This window comes from Dryobates pubescens, chromosome 20 (assembly GCF_014839835.1).
Source record: "Dryobates pubescens isolate bDryPub1 chromosome 20, bDryPub1.pri, whole genome shotgun sequence".
NCBI lineage: Eukaryota > Metazoa > Chordata > Aves > Piciformes > Picidae > Dryobates > Dryobates pubescens.
In genome coordinates, this window is record NC_071631.1 from 19,494,959 (window position 1) to 19,514,675 (window position 19,717).

At 56.2% G+C, this 19,717-nt stretch overlaps 2 protein-coding genes across 3 annotated transcripts in view; both read right to left on the reverse strand.

Annotated features, from left to right (window-relative positions):
• Positions 1-269: 269 nt before the first annotated feature.
• On the reverse strand, positions 270-9,588 carry TVP23C (trans-golgi network vesicle protein 23 homolog C). 2 transcript variants are annotated; one of them, XM_054170644.1, is made up of 7 exons: positions 9,543-9,588; positions 8,074-8,156; positions 6,975-7,119; positions 5,271-5,360; positions 3,058-3,177; positions 2,843-2,971; positions 270-497 (listed from the first exon to the last, which is right to left on the reverse strand). In XM_054170644.1, exons 1-7 carry the CDS (start codon positions 9,552-9,554, stop codon positions 465-467), a joined length of 612 nt encoding a protein of 203 aa, XP_054026619.1. In that variant the 5' UTR covers positions 9,555-9,588; the 3' UTR covers positions 270-464. The 2 variants fall into 2 exon arrangements, with proteins under 2 accessions (XP_054026619.1, XP_054026620.1); XM_054170645.1 differs by lacking the exon at positions 5,271-5,360.
• Positions 9,589-14,403: 4,815 nt separating this feature from the next.
• Positions 14,404-19,717, reverse strand: part of FBXW10B (F-box and WD repeat domain containing 10B) — a 29,198-nt gene continuing 23,884 nt past the window's right edge. Inside the window, 2 exon segments of the mRNA XM_054171108.1 lie at positions 14,404-14,454; positions 14,456-15,435. Coding sequence (XP_054027083.1) covers positions 14,404-14,454; positions 14,456-15,435 — 1,031 coding nt within the window.

The following is a 19,717-nucleotide window of genomic DNA, read 5'->3' on the forward strand; positions in this document are numbered from 1 at the left end:
GGGCAGCAAGGACCTCCCAGCAGAGCAAAGCACAGCAGCAGCCCCAAGCAGCACTCCCTTGGGGCAGCAGCTGCTGGAGGAGCTGCAGGAGCTGCTGGCTGGCAGAAGGGTTGGCTTGTGCCTGGTGCTCCTGAAGAAAAGCTGCCCAGCAATTCCCTCTGAACCCATCCAGCACTGGAGGAGAGCCAGCTAGAAGAAGCTTCTTTCATTTCAACTGCAGACAAATCCATTCTAATTAAATCAACCTGAAGTGGGGGGAAAAAAATCAAACCAAAGGACTGAAAAGATAGAGCTGCTAATGGAAAACTGAAGCTGCCAAGAGGGTTCACCTGAAGTCTCCAACAGTTTATTGACTCCTTTCAATTCACACCTCAGCTATGCAGCTCACAGAGTCTAAAGGTCACAGCAACACTCTCTGCTGTTCACTAAGGAGAATCCAGCCTGGATTGAGGCTTCCACCGTGCTCAGGATGCTGGTTGGTCCTCTTTAGCCACAGCCTGCAGAAAGGCAAAAGAGAAAAGAAGAGAAGGAGTGCAGGGCAGTGGGAATCTCCTCAATGCTCAGCACTAGCTAGAGGGTGGGGGGCAAGAGGCTGGGGCCAGACTCTGCTCAGTGGTGCCCAGGGACAGCACTGAGAGAGGTGGTGCAGAAGGGGCTTCCCCATGAGCCAGCAGTGTGCCCTTGGGGACAGGAAGGCCAAAGGTCTCCTGGGGTGCATGAAGAAGAGTTGCCAGCAAGTCAGGAGGGGACCTCTTCCCCCTCTAACTCTGCTCTACTGAGGCCTCTTCTGGAGTGCTGGGTCCAGTTCTGGGCTCCCCAGTTCAGGAGAGACAGGGAACTGCTGGAGAGAGTCCAGGGGAGGCTGCAGAGCTGCTGAGGGGCCTGGAGCAGCTCTGGGAGCAGCAAAGGCTGAGAGCCCTGGGGCTGAGAGCCTGCAGAAGAGCAGCCCCAGAGGGGAGCTGAGCAATGCTCAGCAAGAGCTAAAGGAGCTGTGGGGAGCAAGAGGCTGGGGCCAGGCTCTGCTCAGTGGTGCCCAGGGACAGCACAAGGGGCAGTGGGCACAGACTGGAACCCAGGAGGTTCCATCTGAGCAGGAGGAGAAAGTTCTTTGGTGTTAGGGTGCTGGAGGCCTGGAGCAGGCTGCCCAGAGAGGTTGTGGAGTCTCCTGGTGTGGAGAGCTTCCAAGCCCAGCTGGGCACTGTGCTCCTGGGCAAGCTGCTGTGGGTGCCCTGCTGGAGCAGGGGGTTGGACTGAGTGATCTGAAGAGGTCCCTTCCAACCCCACCATGCTGGGATTCCAGGATGTGACCCACTGGCAGGACTCAGGGGCAAGAGAGTGCTTTCTGCCAGAGGCTGAGCCTTGCCTGGACCTCTGGTTAAGCACAGCAGTGGTGAAAGCATTGAGAAGTGCAAACAGCTACAGAAGAGGACAACCCCAGCACAGGCTGCCCAGAAAGGTTTGTCAGTGAGCTGCTGTCACAGTGATGAGAGGAACTGCACCAAACACAGGTGAACCTGTGGCAGCCACACCACCTGGCCCCAGAGCTGCCTGGGGAACACAGCCAGGAAACCTGCTGCAAGCAGAGGTTAAGTCACAGCCTGCAAGTGCAACAGGGGATGGTTGTGCTGCAGGGACCTATGGACAGAAGGAAACCCAACACTGGGGCAGAAAAGGACCTCAGGAAGAGCTGATTGGAAGTGAGAGAGAATTCAAAAGGCAGCAGCAGCCCAGCACAACATCCCTCCAGATGCAGGGAGAAGAGAAGGCTCAGAGGAGGCCTTCTAATATCTGCAGGGGTCTCCAAGAAAGCTGGGGAGGGACTTTTGAGGGTGTCAGGGAAGGATAGGACTGGGGGGGATGGAGCAAAACTAGAAATGGGGAGATTCAGCTTGAATGTGAGGAAGAAGTTGTTCCCCAGGAGGGTGGTGAGAGCCTGGCACAGGTTGCCCAGGGAGGTGGTGGAAGCCTCCTGCCTGGAGGTGTTTGCAGCCAGGCTGGATGTGGCTGTGAGCAACCTGCTGCAGTGTGAGGTGTCCCTGGCCATGGCAGGGGGGTTGGAGCTGGCTGAGCCTTGAGCTCCCTTCCAGCCCTGACAATTGTGTGATTCTCTGGGGCTGTGGCCAGCACAGCCTGAGGAGGCAGCAGTGCCCTGGGAAGAGTTTTTTCAGCAGCCTGGGATCCAAGAGCTGCAGCTTGCCCATGATCATTTCCCTGTCAGCACTGTGGGCCCTTATTTCATAGAGGAGAATCAGAGAATCAATAAGGTTGGAAAAGACCTCAGAGATCATCAAGTCCAACCTGTGACTTAATACCTAACACCTCCTGACAACTAAACCATGGCTCCAAGTGCCACATCCAATCCCCTCTTGAACACCTCCAGGGATGGGGACTCCACCACCTCCCTGGGCAGCACATCCCAAGGGCCAATCACTCTTGCTGGGAAGAACTTTCTCCTCACCTCCAGCCTAAACCTCCCCTGGCACAGCTTGAGACTGTGTCCTCTTGTTCTGGTGCTGGTTGCCTGGCAGAAGAGACCAACCCCAAGCTGTCCCACACACCAGGCAGATTCCAGCAGCTCCTGTGGCAGCTGTCCCTGGCACCAGCAAGTACAAGCTTAAGAGGGGCTGCAAATGGAAGCTGAAGCCAGTACCTGGCAAGGGGCTCTGATAAAGAGGGCTCAACTCAGCAAAGCAGCAAGGTGTGAAGGTTCCCTCTGCAGAGCTACACAGAAAAGGTGTTTTTTTTTTCCCCTCAGTCTTTCTTTTCATGGCCCAGGTGGGAAGGGGAGTGGTGGAGAGAAGGAAGTATGGCCAGAGGCTTCCCAAAGGCCTGGAGACCTTACCTGCCTCAGGAACTGCTTCCCCAGGTAGCTGGTGGCCATGCTGGTCAAGTTCTTTCTGCTGCCCACTTTGCACCTGATGTAACCATAAAGGTTGGCTCCCTGCAGCACCACTCCCATCACAACCACTGCCTGAGACAGAGGAAAACACAGTCAGTGACTGACACCACCTTGCCTGGAAGAGAAGGGGGACCTGAGCTGAAGGAGTCCACACTCACCAGCCACTTGACTTTGAAAGAGAAGAGAGCACTGAAGGCAAAGATCACCCAGATCATAGGGCAGGAAATCAAACCCAACCAGAAAATTCTGGACTCTGCTTCTGATGAGGTTTTGCTCCCCTAAAGAAAGAACAGAAAGGAAATGGAGATGAAGAGGCTGCTCCATGGTACAGCTCACACTGCCCTTTACCCCTGCACTGTGTTTAAGGGCACAGACTGAACCCAGGAGGTTCCACCTGAGCAGGAGGAGAAAGTTCTTTGTTGTGAGGGTGCTGGAGGCCTGGAGCAGGCTGCCCAGAGAGGTTGTGGAGTCTCCTGGTGTGGAGAGCTTCCAAGCCCAGCTGGGCACTGTGCTCCTGGGCAAGCTGCTGTGGGTGCCCTGCTGGAGCAGGGGGTTGGGACTGGATGATCTGCAGAGGTCCTTTCCAATCCCACCAGGCTGGGATTCTGTGATCAACAAGCCCCCTGGGTTTTGCCTCCACACAAGTAGAGCACAAGCACAGAATCAACCAGGTTGGAAAAGACCTCAGAGGTCATCAAGTCCAACCTGTCACCTAATCCCTAACACCTCCTGACAACTAAACCATGGCTCCAAGGGCCACATCCAAGCCTTTTTGAACACCTCCAGGGATGGGGACTCCACCACCCCCCTGGGCAGCACATTCCAATGGCCAATTCCTCTTTCTGGGAAGAACTCTCTCCTCCCCTCCAGCCTAAACCTCCCCTGGCACAGCTTGAGACTGTGCTTTCAAGGTCAATTGCTCCATCACAAAGTGCTGCTCTGCACCAGAGAAGTTTCCCTTTAAAGGGACCCTGTGGTCAATTTCCTACCAGGCAACAGCACCAAACCCTCTTGGAAAGCTTGGGGTTAGAAAGGTTCAGTCTGGGCAACAGGACATTTCCTGCATGGCTGAGCTCCAGAGCCTGGGAGCAGCCCAAAGGGTCACGTTGCCTCCCTCCAGAGCATGGCACAACCAGAACCCCAGGCAGAGGTCAACACTGCTACCCTTAGCACCCAAGCAGGGTGGCTTTTACCTTGCACATACAGAGGTCTGGTTCTCAGCACCCTGCTGATTTGATCAAGTCTTTAGAAAGCAGAATGATGGAAGGGACCTTAGAGGTCACCTACTCCAACTCCCCTGCCATGGGCAGGGCCACCTCTCAGCTAGACTTGGCTGCTCAAGAACTCATCCAACCTGGCCTTGAACACCCCCAGGGAGGAAGCAGCCACAACCTCCCTGGGCAGCCTGCTCCAGTGTCTCACCACCCCTGTACTGAAGAACTTCTTCCTAAGCTCCAGTCTAACCCTGCTTTCCCTCTCTCAGCTTGAAACTATTCCCCCTTGTCCTTCTGACAAGTCCCTCTGCAGCCTTCCTGTAGGATCCCTTCAGGCACTGGAAGGCAGCCCCAGAGTCTTCTCTTCCCCAGGCTGACCAGGCCCAGCTCCCTCAAGCTATCCTCACAGCAGAGGTGTGCCCAGCCCTTGGATCATCTTTGTGGCCTCCTCACTGCAAGAGCTCTCAGAAGATGCCAAGCAAGGACTTAGTTCTTCCTCTAACAGCCAAAGGACCTGGACTGGGTTGACAACTTATGGGAACCTCCAAAGGTCATCCAGTCCAACCCCCCTGCAGGGACAGCCCCAGCTAGACCTGGTTGCCATGGGCCTCACCAAGCCACACCCTGAATGGATGGAGCCTCAACCACCTCCCTGGGCAACCTGTGCCAGTGTTCCACCACCCTCATAGGGAAAAGCTTCTTCCTAACATCCAATCTCAATCTGCTCTGCTCTAGTTTGAAGCCATTGGCCCTGGTCCTGTCCCTGCAGGCCTTTGCAAACAGTCTCTCTCCATCCTTCTTGCAGCCCCCTTCAGGTACTGGCAGGCTGCTATTAGGCCTCCCTGGAGCCTTCTCTTCTCCAGGCTGAACACCCCCAGCTCCCTCAGCCTGTCCTCAGAGCAGAGCTGCTCCAACCCCCTGAGCATGTTCATGGCCCTCCTCTGGACCCTCTCCATCAGGTCCAGGTCCTTCCTCTGCTGAGGGCTCCAGCCCTGTCCACAGTACTCCAGGTGAGGTCTCAGCAGAGCGGCAGAATCCCCTCCCTGGCTCTGCAGGGGGAAGCTGCATCCTGCAAACCAACAGTCAGTGCTCATCCCCAGGGGGTTCACAACCCAGAAGTCATTAAAAGGCTTGAAAAACACCCTCCAGGAATTTACCTTTCTAGCTTCAAACAGCCAGTGGCTCCTCCCATCATCATCCACCTGGTTCCACCAGCGAAGGCCAACCATCAGCCTCCCTGTGACGTTCTGGAAGAGAAGCAGAGCAGCAAGCCTGAGCCCTGCCACTGGAAGCAAAGGAAACCAGCTGGCAAAGTTCAGCTCTTTGAGGCTGGGTTTGGGGCTGCCCCTTTGCCCCACCTTTGGCAGAAGGAGATTTCAAGGCTCTTAGGTCCACAACGATCCAATTGATGATGTGTTCAGATCACAGTCTCACAGCATCAGCAAGGTTGGAAGAGACCTCAGAGATCATCAGATCCAACCTGGCACCACAGACCTCAGGACTAGACCATGGCTCCAAGTGCCACATCCAATCCCCTCTTGAACACCTCCAGGGATGGGGACACCACCACCTCCCTGGGCAGCACATCCCAATGGCTAACAACTCTCTCTGGGAAGAACTTTCTCCTCACCTCCAGCCTAAACCTCCCCTGGCACAGCTTGAGACTGTGTCCTCTTGTTCTGGTGCTGGTTGCTAGAGAGAAGAGACCAACCCTCACCTGGCTACAAGCTCCCTTCAGGGAGTTGGAGAGAGCAAGAAGGTCTCCCCTGAGCCTCCTCTTCTGCAGGCTAAGCAACCCCAGCTCCCTCAGCCTCTCCTCACAGGGCTGTGCTCCAGACCCCTCCCCAGCCTTGTTGCCCTTCTCTGGACACCTTCAAGTCTCTCAATGTCCTTCCTAAACTGGGGGGCCCAGAACTGGACACAGGACTCAAGGTGTGGCCTAACCAGTGCTGAGCACAGGGCACAATGACCTCCCTGCTCCTGCTGGCCACACTGTTCCTGATGCAGTCCAGGATGCCATTGGCCTTCTTGGGCACCTGGGCACACTGCTGGCTCATGTTCAGGCAGCTGTCAGTCAGCACCCCCAGGTCCCTCTCTGGCAGCTCTCAGCCACTCCAACCCCAGCCTGTAGCTCTGCATGGGGTTGTTGTGGCCAAAGTGCAGCCCCTGGCACTTGGACTTGTTGAATGCCATCCTGTTGGCCTCTGCCCATCTGTCCAGTCGGTCAAGGTCCCTTCTGGCCTCTAACTGACCAACATCTGCTCCCAGCTTGGTGTCCCCTGCAAACTTGCTGATGACTGACTCACTCCCCTCATCCAGATCATCAATGAAGATGTTAAAGAGGATGGGGCCCAGCACTGATCCCTGGGGGATGCCTGACCTGAACATCTCTCCAATGAAGAAAGACTGAGAGAATTGGGTCTGCTTGGTCTCAAGAAGGCTGAGAGGGGATCTCATCAATGCCTAGAAATACCTGAGGGGTTAGTGCCAAGATGAAGGTGCCAGGTTCTTACTGGTGGTGCCCAGTAGCAGGACAAGGAGCAATGGCTACAGGCTTGAACACATGAAGCTCCACCTCAGTATGAGGAGAAACTTCTTTATGTTGAGAGTGCTGGAGCCCTGGAACAGGCTGCCCAGAGAGGTTGGGGAGTGTCCTCTTCTGGAGAGACTCCAAACCCACCTGGATGTGCCTCTGTGTGACCTGCCCTGGGTGATCCTGCTCTGGCAGGGGGGGGTTGGACTCCGATCTCCAGAGGTCCCTTCCAACCCCTAACATCCTGTGATTCTTTGGTGGGACAACCACTGCTCAGTTGTTGTTGCACAGTGAGATGAAGACAACAAGGAGCCCAAGGGGAACTTACCTTCACAGTCCAGAAGTCACAGGAGAGGAGGAGGATGATTGTCACCATGCAGGCAATGAAGCTGCTGGTTAGGAGCTCACAGAGCAGGTAGACGACGATGGCACTGACTCGGAAGAAGAGGTGGAAGAACGACGCCACTGGGTGCCTGGAAGGAAGCACAGCACAGACACAGCCCCTTCAGGCAAGGCTGAGGGCACCTGCAGGCAAAGGACACTGCCAAGGGACCTGCCACCAGCTCACAGCAGCCCAACACAGCCCCAGTGTGCAAGGACTGCTGGAAACGGCAGAGGCACACTGACTACAGAAGGGATGGGATGGGATGGGATGGGATGGGATGGGATGGGATGGGATGGGATGGGATGGGATGGGATGGGATGGGATCAACCAGGTTGGAAGAGACCTCAGAGATCATCCAGTCCAACCTATCACCCAACACCTCATGACTAACTAAACCATGGCACTAAGTGCCACATCCAGGTTCTTCCTAAACACCTCCAGGGATGGGGACTCCACCACCTCCCTGGGCAGCACATCCCAAGGGCCAATCTCTCTCTCTGTGTAGAACTTTCTCCTCACATCCAGCCTAAACCTCCCCTGGCACAGCTTGAGACTGTGTCCTCTTGTTCTGGTGCTGGGTGCCTGGCAGAAGAGACCAACCCCCACCTGGCTACAGCCTCCCTTCAGGGAGTTGCAGAGAGCAAGAAGGTCTCCCCTGAGCCTCCTCTTCTGCAGGCTAAGCAACCCCAGCTCCCTCAGCCTCTCCTCACAGGGCTGTGCTCCAGACCCCTCCCCAGCTTTGTTGCCCTTCTCTGGACACCTTCAAGTCTCTCAATGTCCTTCTTAAACTGAGGAGCCCAGAACTGGACACAGGACTCAAGGTGTGGCCTGAGCAGTGCTGAGCACAGGGCACAATGACCTCCCTGCTCCTGCTGGCCACACTGTTCCTGATGCAGGCCAGGATGCCATTGGCCTTCTTGGCCCCCTGAGCACACTGCTGGCTCCTGTTCAGCTGCTGTCCACCAGTACCCCCAGGTGCCTTTCTGCCTGGCTGCTCTCTAGCCACTCATGATTCCTCAGGGAACTCTCTGTGGCCACTGACCTGATTTTTGACTTTTTGGATCTCCTGGACACATCATCATCTGCATCAAAGAGAGACACATCTTCAATGTCATCACTGCTGTCCTGAAGTGGCAAACAGACACAAAGGGTTACAACCAACCTGCTTTCATCTCCTAAAGAGGGACACTTCTGGTTACCCTGTGGTGTCATGGTGTCACCTTAAGGATACTGAGAGGAGTGTCAAGGTTTAACCACACACAAACCAAAAAGTACAGTACAGACTGTTTTGAGTGAGGTGTCCCTGCCCAGGGCAGGGGGGTTGGAACTGGCTGATCCTTGAGGTCCCCTTCCAACCCTAACAATTCCATGACTCTATGATTTGTTCTTTGGGACAACCACATAAGCACAGTGTGGCTCCAAGCCCCCTTTCTGCACCCAGGCAGTTAACTTCCCACCTACCTCTGGTGTCCTTTATTCTTCATTCCTCTCACTACCTTTTGTAACAAAGCTATTCCTGTGCCTGACCAGGCTTGTACCCAATCCTCCTGCAGTCCACTGAATAAACTGCTAACAGACCTGGAATTGATGATTTTTACAGACAGGGTGCACCTCTGCTGCAGACCCTGCAGAATCATAACATCACCAGCACAAGACTGGCTGAGTGCTCTCACCCAAAAATCATCTGCATAGAATCCCAGACTGGTTTGGCTTTGAAATGGCTTTTAAAGCTCATCCAGTCCAACCCCCCTGCAGCCAGCAGGGATATCCCCAACTAGAGCAGGTTGCTCACAGCCCCAAGTAACCTGACCTGCAATGACTGCAAGGATCCAGTGGCATCTCCCAGCTCCCTGGGCAACCTGGGTCAGGCTCTCACCACCCTCAGGGTCAAACATTTCTTCCTTCTCCCCAGCTTGAATCCCCATCTTTGAGTTTCAACCCACCCCCCCTTTGTCCTGTCACAACAGGCCCTGCCCAAAACTCTGTCCCCAGCTTTCTCATTGGTTCCTTTAAGTCCTGAAAGGCCACCGGTTCTCCCCGAAGCCTTTTCTTCTCCTGCATGAACGACCCCAACTCTCTCAGCCTGGCCTCACAGCAGAGGGCTTCCAGCCCTGCCAGCACTGCTGTGGCCTCCTCTGCCCTCGCACCAACAGGTCCCTGTCTGTGCTGAGCTCTCCAGAGCTGCCCCAGCACTGCAGCTGGGGTCTCAGCAGAGTACAGGAGTGAGGCAGAATGCCCTCCCTGCCCCTGTTGCCCACACAGCGGGGGATCAGCCCCGGGCAGGCTGGGGCTGGGCTGCGATCGCTCCTCTTCCCCTAGCGCTATCCCAACGGCTCTCAGCCGGCACACGTAAGCGAGGCGTTACGGAACAACGGCAGTCCTGCTGGCAGCGCAGCCCCGCGGCCCGCAAGCCCATGCCAGCACAGAGCACCTGCCTCTCCCGCACCGCCAGCGCCCAACCCCGGCGGCTGCCGCCCCCGGCCCGGCCCGGCCCGGCCGCCCCTCCCTCACCTGCCGGAGCATGGTGGGAGCCGCTGACTTCCGCCTGCCGCTTACGTCACCGCCAGTGGCCAATCCCGGCTCGCTCCGTCCGCACGGTCCCTCCCCCTGCGCGTGCGTACTGGCGGCTCGCAGCGCGAGACGTGGCCACCCGCTCCCCCCAGCCCGCCTCGCTGACGTCACGGGGGCGCGGCGTGGGGCGGGGCCGGGCAGGGGAGCGCGGGTTGGGGCTCAGCTGCGCTGGGAGTCTGTAGCGCTGGGGTCCTCCTGCAGCACTGCGGTCCCGCAGCGCTGGGAGCCGGCCGGGATCGCGGGCTGGGGGTCCCGCAGCGCTAGGAGCCGGCCGGGATCGCGGGCTGGGGGTCCCGCAGCGCTGGGAGCCGGCCGGGATCGCGGGCTGGGGGTCCCGCAGCGCTGGGAGCCGGCCGGGATCGCGGGCTGGGGGTCCCGCAGCGCTGGGAGCCGGCCGGGATCGCGGGCTGGGGGTCCCGCAGCGCTGGGAGCCGGCCGGGATCGCGGGCTGGGGGTCCCGCAGCGCTGGGAGCCGGCCGGGATCGCGGGCTGGGGGTCCCGCAGCGCTGGGAGCCGGCCGGGGTCGCGGGCTGGGGGTCCCGCAGCGCTGGGGGTCCCGCAGCGCTGGGAGCCGGCCGGGATCGCGGGCTGGGGGTCCCGCAGCGCTGGGAGCCGGCCGGGATCGCGGGCTGGGGGTCCCGCAGCGCTGGGAGCCGGCCGGGATCGCGGGCTGGGGGTCCCGCAGCGCTGGGAGCCGGCCGGGATCGCGGGCTGGGGGTCCCGCAGCGCTGGGAGCCGGCCGGGATCGCGGGCTGGGGGTCCCGCAGCGCTAGGAGCCGGCCGGGATCGCGGGCTGGGGGTCCCGCAGCGCTAGGAGCCGGCCGGGATCGCGGGCTGGGGGTCCCGCAGCGCTAGGAGCCGGCCGGGATCTCCTGGATCACAGAATCAGAATCGTTTGGGTTGGAAGAGACCTTTAACGCCACGGAGTGCAGCCCTAACCCAGCATTGCCAGGGCACCATCAACCCATGGCCCTCAGCACCACATCTACACAGCTCTGAAACCCCTCCAGGGATGGGGACTCCACCACTGCCCTGGGCAGCCTGGACCAGGGCTTGACAACCCTCTTGAGGAAGAAATCGTTCCTCACATCCAACCTAAACCTCAACTTAAGGACAATATTAACCACTCCGTGCCTCCTGCCTTTTATCTGCTTACTGGACTCAGTGTCCCATTGCAACCCAAAGCTGTCTCTCTCCCTGGCTACTCAAGGCAAGCTTTTACAGGAGAGTCAGTGGAGGTGGTGTCCACACAGGTGATGATGAGCATACAGGACAGAACCACAGAATCACTCCAGTTGGAAAAGGCCTCTGAGATCAGTGAGCCTTTCTGCTTGGGGGTGCCTCATGCCCTGCACAGCACCACTGCTGCCCACAGCCCCCCAGCTTGTCACTCCTGCACACCCAAAGGCCAAGCATTCAGAAAGGTCACTTGAATCCAGAAGTTAAGAAAGGCAACAAAGCTGGGGAGGGGTCTGGAGCACAGCCCTATGAGGAGAGGCTGAGGGGGCTGGGGTTGCTTAGCCTGGAGAAGAGGAGGCTCAGGGGAGATCTTCTTGCTCTCTACAACTCCCTGAAGGGAGGTTGTAGCCAGGTGGGGGTTGGTCTCTTCTCCCAGGCACCCAGCACCAGAACAAGAGGACACAGTCTCAAGCTGTGCCAGGGGAGGTTCAGGCTGGATGTTAGGAAGAAGTTCTTCCCAGCAAGAGAGATTGCCCATTCGGATGTGCTGCCCAGGGAGGTGGTGGAGTCCCCATGCCTGGAGGTGTTTAGGAAGAGCCTGGATGAGGCACTTGGTGCCATGGTTTAGTTGATTAGATGGTGCTGGATGATAGGTTGGACTTGATGATCTCTGAGGTCTCTTCTAACCTGGTTAATTCTATTCTATCCTATCCAAATGAGCTACCCATAGTTACCTTCAGAAGTGACTCCGCGGCCCACTTATGACATCTTCCCACAGATCAATTCCCTTCCAATGCATCTCTGATGCCCAGCTCCCACCTTTGCCCCTGCTGTGCTCAGCTAAAGCCCATCATAGGAGGAATGGGTCCAGCTCTGCCCTGGTAGGTGGCTTCACACACCTCTGCTGGCCATAGCATGTTGCCAGTGCCTGAGCACCCATACCTACAGGAGATGCTCATTCATTGATTCCAAAGAGGGAGACAATGCTCTAATCCTCCTCACCTCGGCAGGACTAAAAACACATCAGCCTTTCCATGATGTTCTTTCATCAGGCTTCCTCTGATGCCTTTTTTCTTCCCCCAGGGGGTTGTGCCAAAGGGCCTGTGGCTGCAGCCACGCCGGGCTCACTCCTGATTTCTTGTAGGCAAGTGCCATCCTGTGGCTGGATGTGAAATCCCTGCTGCTGCCTGCCGGCTCCTCTTGGGCAAAGCCACCTCGGATAACTGCAACCCCCCAGTCCCATAGCTGAAGTGTGCTGCAATAAGGCCATTGCCAGCCTCCCAACCTCCCTCATCCTCAGCATGCCTGGCCCTTCAGCAGCACATCTGGACTACATCTGCATGGGTTTGACACAGAGAGCTTTTATTACCTGCTTGTTATTATACATTGGAGAACAAGTGTTGATCTTTCTCACTGTTAGCAAGGTTTGGCTTAATCAAAGGATTTGGAAGATGAGGATGACATTAAAAACCCCATGACTATCATCACCCTGTGGAGAGCTTCACAGAGGTTCATCTCAAGCCAAAAGTGCTGCTGAAGGACCCTTGAGGTGACTGTGGCCAGGAGTGGCCTGCCTTTAATACAGGAAAATCCCCCCCAGCACGGTGGGATTGGAAGGGACCTCTGGAAATCATCCAGTTCAACCCCTCTGCTAGAGCAGGCCACCCACAGCAGCTTGCCCAGGAGCACAAAGGTCAGCTGGGTTTGGAAGCTCTCCAGAGAAGGAGACTCCACAACCTCTCTGGGCAGCCTGCTGCAGGGCTCTGGCATCCTCACAGGGAAAAAGTTTTCCCTTCTGTTCCCATGGAACTTCCTCTGCCCCAGCTTGCACCCATTGCCCCTTGTCCTATCACTGGACATCCCCGAGCAGAGCCTGGCTCTGTCCTGCTGGAAGTGCCCTGCACATCTTTATCACCATGAACAAGGTCACCCCTCAGGCTCCTCTGCTCCAAGCTCAAGCCTCCCAGCTCCCTCAGCCTGCCCTCAGCAGGGAGATGTTCCTCTCCCTTCAGCACCTTTGTGGCTCTGTGCTGGACTCTCTCAAGCAGTTCCCTGAGGTCCTTCCTGAACTGAGGGGCCCAGAACCATCACCATTAATTCCTTAATGCATTTCAAGCTGCTTTCCAGCTAGGTGATTCCCATCCTGTCCTGGTGCTCGGGGCTGTTCCTCCTTAGGTGTAGGGTTTGGCTCTTCCCCTTGCTGAAGCTCTCCTGTTCTCTTTCAGCCCATTTCATAGAATTTCATGGAATTGGCATGAATGAGGTCACCCCTCAGGCTCCTCTGCTCCAAGCTCAAGCCCCCCAGCTCCCTCAGCCTGCCCTCAGCAGGGAGATGTTCCTCTCCCTTCAGCACCTTTGTGGCTCTGTGCTGGACTCTCAAGCCGTTCCCTGAGGTCCTTCCTGAACTGAGGGGCCCAAAACCATCACCATTAATTCCTTAATGCATTTCAAGCTGCTTTCCAGCTAGGTGCTCCCCATCTTGTCCTGGTGCTTGGGGCTGTTCCTCCTTAGGTGCAGGGTTTGGCTCTTCCCCTTGCTGAAGCTCTCCTGTTCTCTTTCAGCCCATTTCTCCAGGCTGTCTCAGTCCCTCAGTATGGCAGCTCAGCTCTGGTGCATCAGCCACTCCTTCTACTTTGGTGTCATCTGCCACCCAGCTGGGGGTGCTCTCTGCCCCATCACCCATTAATTAATGAAGATCAGGCCCAGCACTGACCCCATGGGCTGCACCACTGATTGCTGGCCTTCAGCTAGACTGCACCACCCTGTGGGCTCAGCTGCTGAGCCAGGTTTCAGTCCACACTTCGTCAGCTCAGAAACTCTGGTCAATCCACACCAACCCTGAGAAGATTTGGGGTTAATTGTTAGTTAATTAATGATTCACAGGCAGCTGAGCCATATGGTGATCTCTATTAGTGTCAAACAGTGCAGGGGCTGTGCTAACAGCAGGTCTAGCAAGACAAATCCAGGAGCAGGCTCAGTCCATTCACTGCCTGGAGGAAACAGCCAAATGTACCAATGGTAAGTGCTGGGAAAACTCTGCAGTGGAGTTGCCTTTTGTGCTTGGAAAGCAGAGGGATCAGGAGAGCAGAGGGATCTGGGAAGCAGAGGGATCTGGAAAAAAGAGGGATCAGGAGAGCAGAGGGATCTGGGAAGCAGAGAGATCTGGACAGCAGAGGGATCTGGAAAAAAAGAGGGACCAGGAGAGCAGAGGGATCAGGGGAGTAGAGGGATCTGAAGAGCAGAGAGATCTGGAGAGCAGAGGGATATGGAAAAAAGAGGGATCAGGAAAAAAGAGGGATCAGGGGAGCAGAGGGATCAGGGGAGCAGAGGGATCAGGAGAGCAGAGGGATCAGGAGAGCAGAGGGATCTGGAGAGCAGAGGGATCAGGGAAGCAGAGGGATCTGGAAAGCAGAGGGATCTGAAGAGCAGAGGGATCTGGAGAGCAGAGGGATGTGGGAAAAAGAGGGATCAGGAGAGCAGAGAGATCTAGAGAGCAGAGGGATCTGAGAGCAGAGAGATCTAGAGAGCAGAGGGATCTGAAGAGCAGAGGGATCTGGAGAGCAGACTCAGCTGGACACCAGAACCTTCAGATGGTGGTCGGGTGCTGGGCTGAGGGCTCACCTCAGATGAACGTTTTGTGCCCAAGTTCAGGGGCAGCTCTTTCCCCCTCCCCAAGTGAAGGAGTCTGTAGGCAAGCCTTTAACTTTCCTCAGCCAAGCCTTCCTGCGTGCTCTCTGCTCCTCTTCCCTGAGCCTGGCCTGGTGTGCCTGGTACTGAGCTGCGGCGGCCGCTGCGTTCTCCTCCTGCTGCTTCCCCGTCAGAAGCCTGAGATCGCTGGGGTCTGCAGCATACGGGCAGAAGACCGATTTCCTCCTGCAGGTGGCTCTGTTTGGCATTTGGGCCATTATCGTCCGTGTGGATTTGATCAGTTTCGAAGAAGCCATAAAGGGATCGATGAGCTCAGCCTCCTCTTCCTGGGGAGGGACTTCCCCCTGCTCACTGGCAGCTGCCTTCCCTTGCGGCGAGCCCCAGTTCTTGGGACGTACGACGGAGGGAGGAGGGATGGAGGACTTCACAGCAGGTCCATACAAAGAGTTGTCCAGCTTGAGCTGCAGCATTTTGGTTTCAAAGGGCACATAAGACCTGGTCATAGTCGAAGAACCGCTCTGTGGTCTCACATGCTGGAGCTGGACTGATTGATCCCTCCTGCTCAGCATAGAGGTCTCGCTGCTTTGTACCACGCTGGGGTGCTGGTCCCGGGAGGGTTTCCATGGATGTCCCAATGACTTTTGCCTAGGAGATTTCCATGAATATCCCAAGGAGTTTTGCCTTTGAAATCTCCATGGAGATTCCAGCATGGTTTGCCTTGGAGATTTCCATGCTTCCCTGTGCCTCTCAGTGTGCTTGGAGCCGGATCTGCCTTGAGCTGCCTTCTGCAGCGTGCTGATCGTTAAGAGGAGCTTGTAAGGGAATATGGAACAAGCTGATTTGTTCTTCTTCTGGCGATTCAGAGTGGCTTGTGGCATGGCATCATCTCCAGGTGACCAGAGGTAAACACCCTGCTCAGTTTTGCCATCTGTTTCCAAAACAAGAAAACAAAGAGAGCAGTTGAGGTCCAGGATGGGGCTTGGATGGCTGCTGGCAGCGTAGTGCTCTGAGGAAGACCAAGGATGGCTGCTGGGTTAACAGGCATGTGGACAGCCCCAGGTTACCATGCAATCATAGAACTGTTTCAGTTGGAGCAGTTGGAAGAGGCCTCTAAAGACCATCAAGCCCAACCATGGACCCATCCCCACCATGGCCATTAAACCACGTCCCCGAGTGCCAGGTCCCAGACATGGGTGTCCCGTGGTGGGGATCTCACCACCTGCAGCCTGGGCAGCCTGTTCCAATCCCTGACCACTCCTGCAGCAAAGACATCTTTCCCAATCTCCAACCTAACCCTCCCCAGGCACAATTTCAGGCCATTTCCTCTTGTCTACCTGATACTAGGGAGAAGAAACCAACCCCACAGCTCTAGGAAGCTTACAAGCCAGTGGTGCCCCTTTCATCCTTGGCCTCATTGGTGACACTGCCAACACCAGAGGTAACTCCTGTCTTGGCTGACTGATCAGAGCTCCTTGCCATGCTCTGTACAGGCCAAACTAAAGTCACATTCTGCAACATGTTGTACCTGGGAGTGGGTGGCTTGGCATCCAAACCATGGTTTCCAGAAGGAAAGAGGCTTACAGAGTGCCAGGTTGGAAGGGACCCCAAGGATCATCTGCTCCAAGCTTTCTAGGTGATGATGGAGTTGAACTGAGCTGGCTCAGCACCCTGGCAGGCTGAGTCTTGAAACTGTCCAATGCAGAGGACTCCACCACTTCCCCTGGGAGATGACTCCAGTGTCCAACTCTTCTCATGGGGCAACATTTTCTTCTGGACTCCAAAGGGAATCTCCCCAGCAGTACCTTGTCCCCATCACCTCTTGTCTTATCCATGGGATTCCTTGTCAAAAGGGAGTCTCTATCCCCTTGGTAGCCACCCTCTGTGTGCTGGCCATGGTAATAAGGTCTCCCCTAAGCCTTCCCTTCTCAAGGCATGACAAACATGTTCAGCACCACCTCTTCCCCTGCCCTTCTTTCTTCTCCCTGCACTTTGTACTTTGGGAGAAGGCTTCAAGACAAGTCAGCTTGTGCTGGAAATCTTTGAAGCAGCCAAGCCCAGAGGACCCCTTTGAACCATTCCTGCTCACAGCTGCCTTTGAACTGGAAATCAGAAGCCTTGGCTCCACAGCCTAGCTCTGCAGCCTCAGGGGATGGAGGGAGTGACCTGTGCCGTGTGTCAGACACATCCTGATGGACTGTGTGGCTGTGCCCTTGGCTGAGAGCTCGCTGTGGGTTCTGACACAGGCTGTGTAAGTCACTCAGCCCCATGGCCTTGCACAGTGATTCATTTGTCACTTGGCTTCGCAGTGTCACCCTGTTCCCATACCACTGCTTTGCCACTCTGCTTCTCCAGAATGGCTTCCTGAAACTTCTGTCCCCTGGAAATGTGTCCCAGAGACCATTAAGCTACAGTCTGGAAAGGAAGAGTACTGCAAAGCAAGCTAATGGGAACTACTGCTTGTTCCTCCATCCCCAAACTTAACACCTACAGGCAGGACATCCTCAACTAGATCAGGCTGCCCAGGGCCCTGTGGAGCCTCACCTTGAATATCTCCAGGGATGGAGCCACAACCACCTCTCTGTGCAGCCTTTTCCAGTGTCCCACCAAACAGCTGGAAGGAAGGGGGACAAAGCAGGGAAGCAGAAGGGTGAGGTGCAGGTCACCCTGGTGTGGCTGGCCCAGGGCAGCTGAGCATCTCCAGTCTTCATTCTCCTCAACAAGAGGAGAAACTTCTTTACAGTGAGGGTGACAGAGCCCTGGAGCAGGCTGCCCAGAGAGGTTGTGGGGACTCCTTCTCTGGAGAGAGGCCAATGGAGGCTACAGAGATGCTGAGGGGTCCTGGAGCAGCTCTGGGAGCAGCAAAGGCTGAGAGCCCTGGGGCTGAGAGCCTGCAGAAGAGCAGCCCCAGAGGGCAGCTGAGCAATGCTCAGCAAAGGCTAAAGGAGCTGTGGGGGGCAAGAGGCTGGGGCCAGGCTCTGCTCAGTGGTGCCCAGGTGCACAAGGGGCAGTGGGCACAGACTGGAAGCCAGGAGGTTCCATCTGAGCAGGAGGAGAAAGTTGTTTGTTGTGAGGGTGCTGGAGGCCTGGAGCAGGCTGCCCAGAGAGGTTGTGGAGTCTCCTGGTGTGGAGAGCTTGCAAGCCCAGCTGGGCACTGTGCTCCTGGGCAAGCTGCTGGGGGTGCCCTGCTGGAGCAGGGGGGTTGGACTGGCTGATCCCTCACACAAGCTGACTTGCCTTGCACCTTTGTCCCAAAGCACAAACTTCAGGGGCAAGAAAGGGATGCATGGGGTGTGGGGGAGGTGGTGAGCAACCCCATTCCATCTGGAAACCATGGTTTGCATCCTAGCTGATCCAACCCCCAGCGTGCTGAAATCCTGTCAGTTGAAATCAAGAACATCCTCATGCTGCAGTTGCAAGGTGCCTGCTTCATGTGCAGTTCCACTTCCCAGTGGTGGCAGCTCCCAAGTGCAGATGTCCTCTGACTCTCTGGAGTAGTTCCTAATGAATAATTCAAGGCCTGAATCAGCAGCAGGTTTCTGTGCACACCAGCTGCAAGCATATCAATGACACCACTGATTTCTCTGCTCCTGGGTGAGGAGGCAGCAGTTCCTGCCTTGACAAATGTGCTGAGCTGACACCAAACCTTTCTGAGGAGGTACAAAGGTTTGCTAGGAGCCTGGGAGTGAGACAGCTCTTGGAATGCAGCAGCACATCTCCCAGACTGGGTTTGAAAAGGGCTTGGAGGATGTAGATTGACTCAGGTGGAGGTAGGGGATGCTTGGAACTGAATCAAAGAATTGTTAGGCTTGGAAGGGACCTCAAGGCTCAGCCAGCTCCAACCTCCCTGCCATGGGCAGGGACACCTCACACTGTAGCAGGCTGCTCACAGCCACATCCAGCCTGGCTGCAAACACCTCCAGGCAGGAGGCTTCCACCACCTCCCTGGGCAACCTGTGCCAGGCTCTCACCACCCTCATGGGGAACAACTTCTTCCTCACATCCAATCTCAATCTACCCATTTCTAGGTTTTTTTTCCACACACACACCCCCCAGTCCTGTCACTCCCTGACACCCTAAGCAGTCCCTCCCCAGCTTTCCTGTGCTCCTAACTCCCTGCATGTTTCTAGCTTGGTTCAGGAAGGACAGGGAACTGCTTGAGAGGGTACAACAAAGGCTACAAAGGTGATGAGAGGGAAAGATGTTGAGCTGCTGGAAGGTGTCCAGAGAAGGGCAACAAAGCTGGGGAGGGGTCTGGAGCACAGCCCTGTGAGGAGAGGCTGAGGGAGCTGGGGTTGCTTAGCCTGGAGAAGAGGAGGCTCAGGGGAGACCTTCTTGCTCTCTCCAACTCCCTGAAGGGAGGTTGTAGCCAGGTGGAGGTTGGTCTCTTCTGCCAGGCAAGCAGCACCAGAACAAGAGGACACAGTCTCAAGCTGTGCCAGGGGAGGTTTAGGCTGGATGTTAGGAAGAAGTTCTTCCCAGCAAGAGAGATTGCCCATTGAGATGTGCTGCCCAGGGAGGTGGTGGAGTCCCCATCCCTGGAGGTGTTTAGGAAGAGCCTGGCTGAGGCCCTTGGTGCCATGGTTTAGTTGATTAGATGGTGTTGAGTGATAGGTTGGACTTGATGATCTCAAAGGTCTCTTCCAACCTGGTTAATTCTATTCTATTCTATTCTATTCTATTCTATTCTATTCTAAGGCTGAAGCACTTGGGGCTTTTCAGCCTGGAGAAGGCTTTTTAGCCTCCTTCTCTAAGACTGAGGAGGGGATCTTACCAATGCTTATAAATACTTCCAGGGTGGCTGGCAGGAGGATGGGGCCAGTCTGTTTTCAGTGGAGCTCAGTGCAGGACAAGAGGTAACAGACACAAATTTGAAGAGGACATTCCATCTAAACATGAGGAGGAGGTTCTTTGAGAGTGGTAGAACCTTGGCTACCCAGAGAGGTTGTGGGGACTCCTTCTCTGGAGAGAGTCCAGCAGAGGCTACAGAGCTGCTGAGGGGCCTGGAGCAGCTCTGGCAGCAGCAAAGGCTGAGAGCCCTGGGGCTGAGAGCCTGCAGAAGAGCAGCCCCAGAGGGCAGCTGAGCAATGCTCAGCAAGAGCTAAAGGAGCTGTGGGGGGCAAGAGGCTGGGGCCAGCCTCTGCTCAGTGGTGCCCAGGGACAGCACAAGGGGCAGTGGGCACAGACTGGAAGCCAGGAGGTTCCATCTGAGCAGGAGGAGAAAGTTGTTTGTTGTGAGGGTGCTGGAGGCCTGGAGCAGGCTGCCCAGAGAGGTTGTGGAGTCTCCTGGT

Bases quoted from the DNA above. Each gene is read 5' to 3' on its own strand.
- TVP23C (XM_054170644.1), bottom strand. The intron at 3,178-5,270 runs GTAAATTCCTGG...TTCTTTCTTTAG, and splicing joins GGCTGTTTGAAGCTAGAAAG to GGGAGCAAAACCTCATCAGA. The intron at 498-2,842 runs GTAAGGTCTCCA...GCCTTTCTGCAG, and splicing joins GGAAGCAGTTCCTGAGGCAG to GCTGTGGCTAAAGAGGACCA.